Source organism: Callorhinchus milii, unplaced genomic scaffold (assembly GCF_018977255.1).
Source record: "Callorhinchus milii isolate IMCB2004 unplaced genomic scaffold, IMCB_Cmil_1.0 Scaffold8, whole genome shotgun sequence".
NCBI classification, from domain to species: Eukaryota; Metazoa; Chordata; class Chondrichthyes; order Chimaeriformes; family Callorhinchidae; genus Callorhinchus; species Callorhinchus milii.
Window position 1 is genome coordinate 7301681 of NW_024704749.1, and position 9865 is coordinate 7311545.

Genomic DNA, 9865 nt, shown 5'->3' on the forward strand with positions numbered 1-9865 from the left:
TAACTCTGGTCTGGGGAGGGGACACAAGGTCGCCTCAATGCGGGGAGGGGGAGCAATGGTGGGTCAACGGGTGGGAGAGAAGTGGGTCAACAAGGGGGTCGGGAAGTGGATCAATAGTGGGTCAATAAGTGGGTCAATAAAGGGAAGTGGATCAATAGTGGGTCAATAAAGGGAAGTGGATCAATAGTGGGTCAATAAGTGGGTCAATAAAGGGAAGTGGATCAATGGGGGAGGGAAGAGAGGTGGGTCAATGGGTGGTGGAGGGGGGGGGAAGTTACGTCACGGAGAGGGAGGAGCTTCGGGAGAGCGTGCGTGCAGTGCGTGCGTGCGCGGGCACGTGCGCGCGCGAGGGCGTGCCGTGCCCGTGCGTGACGTCAGCCGCATCCGACCCCGTTTCAAACGTCCCCAAAACAAACGGACGGCGAAGAAGAAGAAAGAAATTTTTTTTTTAAAAAAATAAACAAACACGGGGAGAAACGCCGGCGCCCGAGCCCGACTGTACCGGCCGCCGGTGAGTCGAACACCGAGCGATATCTTCCCGCCGTTTAACTTACCGGCTCCTTCTTTTATTCCCCCCCCCCTCCCTCCTCTCACTCCCCTCTGACGCGAATGTTGTTGTTTTTTGCTTCGCTTCGAGTTTCTTTTTTAAAAAAAACGAATAAAAGTACATACAGAGAGAGATGGGTAGCGGTAGGGAGGGGGGAGGGGGAGAGGGGGACATCCGTCATTCTCATTGACGGTTATTGATTGATTTCGTCGTCGTGGTTATGGTTCGTCCGGGAGTGGTGGTGGTGGTGAGGGGGGAGGGGAGGGGCGTGGGCGGGTGTGCGCTTTGCGCACGCGCGTTCTAGGCCCCTCCCCCCCGCCCGCCCGCCCGCCCGCGTCCGTCTCGCCTTTCTGCCGAGTGCGCACGCGCCGGGGCTGCACCCATTGGGGGCTCCTGCAAACTTCCCTGGTGTTTGTTTTTTTTTTGGGGGGGGGGGGGGGTCGAAACCTTCTCCTTTGAGGTTGAGTTGACGGGGGAAGCGACCCGCAGGCAGGTAAAGCGAGCCACGCAAAGGATCTCTGGATCCGGATGGTTCCACGTATGAGCTGCTGTTTCCCCCCCCCCCCCCCCCCCCCCACCCCCCCCCACCCACCTTGGGAAGGGAAGGGAAGGGAGGTTTAAGGGGAAATGTTGGGAAGGTTGTTTTCAGTTGCCCCCACCGGTGCATTTTTGTTCTGTCATTCGATTTGCTTTTTGCGCGTCAAGGTGGATCGGAGATCTATCTATCTATCTATCTTCTCTATCTATCTTATCTATCTATCTATCTATCTATCTACTCTATCCATCAGAAAAGTTGCCTCTTCTTTTAGCAACTTGCCACGTTGGCGGCTCGCACAGTGACAGTCAGTGGCGGTGCGATGCAATGCAAGGAGCAGAAGAGAGGAGCGAAGCAAGCTGAAGGCAGAGAAGCTTTCGGTTTTCGCCCGTTTGAAAGTGCTGAGTTGGGATTTTTGGTGAAAGCTGCTGTTGGCCATTAATGCTCCCCCACGGCACTTAATAATAATAATAATCCTTGCATTTGATATAGCGCTTTTCACGTCGGGAGGACGTCCCAAAGCGCTTCACAGAACACACTGTAAAGTGAATTGACTGTATATTTGTGGGCGAACGCAGCAGCCAATTGCGCACAACAATGTCCCACAAACAGTCGTAGATTGAAAATGACCAATTTTTTATTATTGTTTTTGTTTTTTTGGAGGGATTATTATCAGGCTCTGTGTGTGGAGTAAGGAAACTTGCCCAAGGTTTCGCCCTGACCTGCCTGGAATTGAACTCTTGTAAAGCGAGTGCTCTAACTACTGAGCTACAGGACTTAAGTATGAGTTCTCAGAAAGGAAGTGGTAGTGCAAATTTCCTTACTCCACACAGAGCCTAATAATAATCCCTCCAAAAAACCCAAAACAATAATAAATTGGTCATTTTCAATCTACGACTGTTTGTGGGACATTGCTGTGCACAATTGGCTGCTGCGTTCGCCCACAAAAATATACAGTCAATTCACTTTATAGTGTGTTCTGTGAAGCGCTTTGGGACGTCCTCCCGACGTGAAAAGCGCTATATCAAATGCAAGGATTATTATTATTATTATTAATATTCCTGAAATAGCTAAAAAGTCGTCATGCTTGAGTTTTGACTTAAGAGTTCTTTCCCACAGACAGTTCGCTTTATCTTCACACTTCTGTTCTTGGTGTTTCCTGTGTACTTTCACAGCTTTTCTTCTTAAAAAAAAGCCTCAGTAATCAAATATATTCACAGAGCTCAACATAAGCTACCTTCTTGTAAAGGGCATTGGTTTTAACAGATGACAGTTTAGCTTCAGTCTTGAGCAACTCAAGTTGCTATTTGTCGGTGCTGTTGTTCTTGTTATTGTAGCTCACTGAAGGACAGACTGATGAGTTCTTAATCCACAGTTAAATAATCCTCCTCCTCATACTCTGAAAGCAAGAGTTGAACTTTCTGTGTAGATCTTATTATTTTTGATATCAAGACTGAGGGACTGAGCTGTGAGAAACATCTTTCTAACCTTGGGTACTTCAGCCTTGAAAAGTGGCGCGCCAGAGAAAACCTTGTAAAAGTGTATAAGATAAATAAACTCGGAAGTTTTTCAAGCACTAGGAAATATGTTTGGTTACACAGATGGTAACTGACAGATGGAACAAGTTACTAGAAAAGGGGTGGATGAGAACATTGGACCCAAAGGAACAGATACTTGGACAGACCCTTTGCCCTGGTCTTTCATCTGAATTTTTTTTAAAAAAAGTCAAAGTGAGCCTGTGGCTGTTTGTCTTTGAGAGACAAGTGTTTTAATCTGTATTTTTTAATCTGTTTTTTCAGAAACAATTATGAAGTTCAATGAGCGGAGTGTGGCCTACTATGCCACCTGTGACTCCCCTACGGACAAGACTGGATACTTGCATAAGAAGGGGGAGCGGAACACTGCTTATCACAGGCGCTGGTTTGTTTTGAAGGGCAACTTACTGTTTTACTTTGAAGAAAGGGAAGGCAGGGAACCTGTTGGAGTGATCATTCTTGAGGGTTGTACCGTGGAATTGTGTGTGTCTTCGGAGGAGTATGCCTTTGCAATCAAGTTTGAAAGTGCTAAATCGCGGACTTATAAAATGTCCGCTGAAAGCCAAAGGGAAATGGAGTCCTGGGTTAAAGCTCTATCTCGTGCCAGCTTCGACTACATGCGGATTGTTGTTAAGGCACTTGAGAAGCAGTTGGAAGAAATGCAGCAAAAGAGATTAAATGCTCGCAGAAGCCAAAAAAGATCAATGATAAGAAAACATTCAAGCAGTCCCCAAATTGGGCCACAAGTCCTGCACGAACCCTCTGCACGTTACGGGAGCACCACAAAGGAAAACGGCTATGCCTTCTGGAGCACCACACAAGAGTTGAACGGCACTGCTGTTGGTAGTAATTCTAACAGTTCCCTGAAGTCTGTATCAGACCATGCACCCGACATCCCAATACACACGCAGCGCTTTCCTCCGCCTCTCCCACCAAGACGGCGACCAGGCTCAGTCGGAATGACATCTGCGAGTTGCAGTCAGTTGCTCGCTCAGGAACCCGCAGGGTCGGGTAACTCCAGTTTCTCTAGGATGCACGAATGGTTCGGCTTTGAAGTCCTTCAGCTGCGGCGGCAGTGGAACGAGAACAAGCTTCAGAACGACGCTGCCTCACATCAGCCTCAAACTAGTTGAACCAAAAATTAAACTCATCTTGCATTACAACCACCTCTTAAGATATGCTCGGGGTTTTTGAGTTAATTCTGCCTCCGACACCTTGACATTACAGTTAAATAGATGTTTCCACAGGAGGAATACAGCTGGTACTGTACACTCGCCTCCATTTTAACTTGTTTCTATCATTGAGGTGGAACATGAGGAGGAGGTTGGATGGACATTGTACATAATTTGCCTTTTTGGTTTCTGTCTCCTTTCGGACAGGTGCAATCCGTGGAACTTTCCTTTAAAAAGAGCAGATATTCTTTTTGACTAAAAAAACAAAAAACATCCTCCTTGCGAAACATGCCAGTCATTTTCAATCAATACCTCAAATTGCCAAGCTTCCACCGGCTATTGAAATAGATTTTTTTTAAAAAAAGAAATAACTTTTGCTACTCCCCAGGTTTTAACATTACTGTAAGAGGTGAAACATCTTTCTTTCTTCCTCCTCCCCGCATGCAGGAATTTTTGTGCGTTCCTAAGAATTCACCATCTCAGTTCCAAACACTAATGTGAGAGTTCAGTGGTAAACTGAATTCCCGACATAAAAGGCTCTAAACAAATGTAATTTTGTATTGTAAATGCACCTTGTTGTAGAGAATGGTATGCTTCTGGTCAGTGCTGAGTTTGAACCCCAAGCCAGCAGGGTGGGGGGAATATTGTGTGTGTTGGGGGGGGTTGGGGAGATATTTGGGGATGGGGGTCAGGGGAAGAGATTTTTTGGGGGGGGTGGTGCTACCAGGCTCCTTGGACCTGGGGGAGATCTTTATTGAACATGTACCTGTTTGTCAGCTCTGTCGGCACTGACCTGGATCTCTCAAAAGACTAATTTACTTTGCCTTACCAGTCCAAAGATAGTGCTGAAATATTACACTACCAGTATTTCGTAATTGTCTCGTATTTTAACCGGTAAAATTCCCTGAAAGGGAACTGGGGGGAGGGTAATTTCAGATTGAACATATATATATATATATAGAGCTAATCCCCCCCCCCCATGCTAGTCAATCAATGTATATCCAATATCAATTGGTTTTTTTTGTAATTATGAGGAAAGCTTTATCTCCATTGCAATCAAAGTCTGTACTTTACGATCGAATTGCTGGAATATTCAAACAGGTTCTTACATAATCATTGACTATTTGTTTAGCAACTGCTTTTCAATCAAAGAACTTTAGCTATTGAGGGACAGAGCAAGGCTTGGCCATCCCAGTGCCCGGGTGGGGAAAGGTATTATTGCTGAAAAAGACAAGAAGGTTGCACTTGATTAGTTGCAAGGCATCTGGGAGCCATATGTCAGATGGAAGGAAACGAAGGAGTGAAAATGTTAAGAGTGGTAACAGGCCATTCATGGAAACAGGCTGTTCAATTCAACTATCCCTAGTCCTGTTCTTTGTTCCACACAAGCTCGGTGCCCCCAACCCCATTCAAATTTATACCCATGTGATGAGTATCAGTTTGGGGATCGTGACTTCCCCCCCACCCTGTTAATATACTTAAGACAAGTTTCAGACAGCCTTCATTTTCGGGCATTTGTAAAAGTAGCTTTTTCAAAAGTGACCATCGTGAAAGTGCAGTGGAGCCAGGGTAACGCGGTTTATTAAAGATGAAAATTAAATTAGGGTTTTTTAAAACTCTTGAAGCACAAGGCACGTAGTGTTTTTAGCAGAATGATTTTAAAATGATTTTAGAACACTATGTCGTGTAGACGTATTTTAAAAAAAAAACAAATTGTGTGTGCTATTGATTTAAACATATGGGGAGTCCAGTTCCATAGTTTTGCCAGATCCAAATTAACAGATGAAACATTGTTTTCTTACAATCAAAGGAAAAATCAAGTGAGTTTGAGGCCTGTGCAGTGTTATGGACTTGCATGTAGGATGAGTGACTGCTTGTGAGAAAACACTGTGTATCCAACTCACTCTGGTCAGAAGTTACGTCAATTTAAAACCAGGAGCCAAAACACTGCCTACCAGTACACAAGCAGTAACGCATTCCTTTGCAAGTGCAGAGCCCTGCCTCATGTTCCCAGCTCATGTCCTGGTTATTAATCTACATTCTTATTTTTATTTAAAATTTTGCTTTACAGTTAAAAAAAATTGGTGCATGATGCCTTTTAATGACCTGAGCTCTTGAGCACGTTACTGAATTACAAGTAAAAGAACCAATGGGTACTATAAATGCTATAGAAAAACCTACTTTGCTAGTTCTGTAGAGCTGAACTGCACATACTTTCAATCAATTGATACATCTAGTAATAAATCCTCATCGTTTTTATACTGTTAATTTTATGTTGTCACAATCCTGAAAAAATAGCATGTGGTTTAATTTTTAAGCGTAGAATGTATTAGCTGTAATGTCCTATATAAAACACTCCTTCAGAAAAAGTTACTTCAACCTGTGCAATGAACAGCACTTGCCATAATCTTGCACATTGCTAGTAACAAGCGATATTCTCGAACGAACCCACGGATTGACTTGAGAGGCAGCAATAGCAGACCTATAGATAGTAATACAGAAGTTCATTACATTTGCCTTGGCGAATAACTGCACTTTACTACCAATCAGTATTACAATCTAAAGGCTTCCTCTCCCCAATGTGGGTCACATATATCTATCAGATAGATCATAAGCGTAGAAAACTTTGCCAATGGATATTAGGTTTGCTGAACAAGTCACAAGCAGTGTTACTGTTGGGATTCTTAACACTGCAATTACGGTCTATTTAAAAGCATCCCCATAACATTTCATACACCCTACCTTATTGCTGGCTGTTGCCTTGTATTGATGTAGCAATGTGCAATTTATTATCCTACTGTGAAGAGTGTAGCCGTGATCTTTTGACAATGTTCCTCAAAAATGTTCTAGGTGGGTGTTGTCCCTGATCCTCTTATGGTGAATCCCGCATTAAGCTGTCTCTTTTGTAAGTGTGGGGGGGGGAAAAGCCAACATTTTTTAGGGGTTGATGTAAATTAATAAAGTGATAACTTGACTCTGACTCGTCACTACCACTTAAGGCAAGACGTCATGCTATCAGTATCCTGTCTGTATATTTGCCTAACTTACCACTCCGGACAACTTGTCACAGCTCTTTCCTCTTGGAGTGACGAGTTATCAGTTTACTGTACAGAAAAACAAATCCATGGCAGGAGACAGACAGGCTAATGCAGTCTGTGAGGAATGTTGATCGTATTAAATGGACAACTTAAACTTCAGGTCACTGAACTTAAGTGTCCAAAAATTGGTCAATTCTAAAATACAAGGCTCCTTTCGTTCAATGAGTCAATCAAGTTATCTCCATTGTGCTGTACTATCGGTACTTCAAATAATGACTGTGCTTTTGATGCTCTGACCTTAAAAGTCTCACTTCTACAGTATTGGGTTCAAGACATCCTTTATGGAAAACACTACATGAATATAGTTTTAGTATATTGTGATTCAGTATTTCTGTAGGGGAATTTTGAATGTGTTCCTTTGTGTGTTAATTCATTGGTGATTAGGGACTCTAAAATAAGTAGCGCACAATATCTCTGCAAACTTGTCAAAATGTTTCTAAATATTTGCATTATACTTTTGGACAATCTCGGGTTGTTGCATGATTGCATGAACAAATTATCAATTTTTTTNGCGAGTTATTTTAGTTCATAATACTACGCCATGTAAAATGTTCTCTATGAAATAAAGAACCTTTTCCAAGTTAAAGCATTTGATTTATTTTATTTGAGTGGCGGCTCTCTCATATCAAATTGCGAGCTTCGAGATGTCCTCCCGGCTTGAAAGGCGCTGTATCAAATGTCAGGAATAATTTATCTTTATGCCTTTTTCTCTGCACTGGAGCTGTAGGGGTGATTCTCCTGTCCAGCTAAAGGGTGGTACTTGACTTTGAAGTGACCACCAACATGCAAAATAAAGGCTGCCCTTCTGACTGTGGCTTTAACGAAGGGGCCAAGTTTTGTAGAATGGTCACTCGTGTTGAAGCAAACTCAGGCTCATCTTCAGCAAAAGTAATTTTGAGAACGAGGGGAGGAAAAACAGACAAGTAACCAAGTAAATCACTGGTGAACCGCACTAGCTGCAGCAAGGAGGGGTAAGAGGGACAATATTATCAAAACGTTACCCGCCATACTCACTCTTCAGTTGGAAGTTGCTGGCTCAAGAAGGCCTGGCCAACAGCATGCCGATTGTTACTCCCAGCTCTCCATGTGTTTCACAAACATTCAAGGGAATTGAACATATCTACAGGAGAGAGCAAGGTCGAAGAGGTAGGTTTTAAGTTGGGATTTGAAGATAGATGGAGAGTGAGGGGTGGGGTGGGGTTGAGACAGAGGGATAGACAGGGAGACCGACCCAGAGGCTGGGGTGGTGTGGGGGGGTTGTAATAAGCATTTGGAATGCTCCACCCAAAGTTCACACGAAGCATCTTCAAAAAGACACGCACGGTTCTTGAGCTGAAACGATCTTGAATGGCCTTTGTTGAAGGTGATCTGTCTCCGTTCTTGGACCCTTTTAGTTCAAAATCTGACCCTGAGCGAGTGTTCAAATGGCATTTTTTTTTTAAAAAAAAGATGGAAGGATCCTCTGAGAAATCAAGCTGCACACCAAAACACATACACAATGCAAACAGAAATATACTGTATTTAGTGGCCAAATGCAGAGAAAGACTACAGCGGCCAAAACATAGATCTGCCTTCCTTGTGGTTTTTATATAGATATATAAATAAAAAAAACAAAGACAAGAGGTAATGTGGACATAGGAATAAAAAGGAGCAGGTGGGGTATTGAATGTGATCGAGTACATTGGTGGGGTCATGAGGATGGGCAGCGGCGGGGAGGGCTGAAGACTTGGTAACACTCGAAAATGGTAGGAAATTGACCGTCGCGAAGATGCCCGGAACCAGCGATCGACCCACATCCCTGAACGGGACGGTGAGATCGCACCAACGCCATGAGATTGAGTGCATCGTAAAACCCAACTCCGACCAGAGGGCGAGCGGTTTGAAGTGCGCGCCCGCCGAAGGTGCGCCGTTTCGGACGTGGTGGAAAGAACCGTGCTGTTCACCAAAACTGCCAACCAAAGCAAACCAACCAGGACGCTGCGCAGGTCACACCTTTTCTCTTCTAAATTAAAAAAAAAGTCTCAAAATCGTTTCTCCCTCCTCCTTTGCGGTTCGATTTCGGAATTTCCACGATGCAGATGGGGGCGGGAGGAGGGAAGAAATTGGAAATCGTCCCCCCCCCACCCCGAAAATATTTCTTCCGTTCGATTCGCTGTGTTTTTTTTTACTGCGGGCGTAAGGACGCACAATGAATGACAATGGGAGATGGAGGAGTAAGGTGAAGAGTGAAGAGTTCATCGTGTTCCATGCTGCAGCTTGTTCAAGAAGGCTATTGCAGAAGATTTTCTACAACATATATACAATTGCACATAACACCCTGTGTTACAAAGGTTTCGAAAATACACAACTGATAACTAAAGTACATAGTCCATGGTTCTTGAGGTTTCGTTCCTTTTTTTTAAAGTCTTCTTGACTATACTCGCAAAGTTCACACGCGCACTTAATAACACTTTCTTGTCTTGAAGACATACAGTAACAAAGAGAGACAGAGAGAGATAAAAGGTTCAAACAGTTGTGGACTGTCTGTGAGCGAGCACATTTGGTCACCCCTTCTGGATCATAGTGCTGTGTAATGGCTTTTTAGACGTCTCATAGCGTCTCATAATCTCTTCCTGCGTCCAACAACAGGACTGCATTTAAGGGCACAAAGTAAAACGTCTCTTGGTAACTCCCGTCATCAGTAGGAAAACTGCCCCCCAGCGACAAAGGAGCTTCTTCAGAGTCATTAATTCATAGAAGTCATTTACAAATAAATAATTTTTCTCTAAAACCTGTTCCCAGTTTGTTTCTCCTTTAAAATAAGATCAATAATATAATTCTCCGCACGCGCTCACACACACACGCGCACACACACACACACGTGCACACACGCACACACACAAACACACGTTTCTCTTCTGTTTTGCTTTGTATTTACTGGAGTTCTGGCTTTGCCGAAGGAGCTCGGCACAAAGGAGCCGAGTTTCAATACAAAGGTT

At 43.9% G+C, this 9865-nt stretch overlaps 1 protein-coding gene across 2 annotated transcripts in view; it reads left to right on the forward strand.

Annotated features, from left to right (window-relative positions):
* The window catches only part of pheta1 (PH domain containing endocytic trafficking adaptor 1), a 4429-nt gene extending 17 nt beyond the window's left edge, over window positions 1–4412 (forward strand). Inside the window, exons 1-2 of one of the 2 annotated variants that reach the window (XM_007902262.2) lie at window positions 1–511; window positions 2882–4412. The exon at window positions 1–511 is cut by the window's left edge and continues 17 nt beyond it. In XM_007902262.2, the coding sequence (XP_007900453.2) occupies window positions 2890–3750 (861 nt within the window). In that variant the 5' untranslated portion in view covers window positions 1–511; window positions 2882–2889 and the 3' untranslated portion in view covers window positions 3751–4412. Of the gene's footprint in view, window positions 512–978; window positions 1041–2881 lie in introns of those variants that run through there. The other variant, XM_042337577.1, reaches the window with a different exon arrangement.
* The last annotated feature ends 5453 nt before the right edge of the window (window positions 4413–9865 follow it).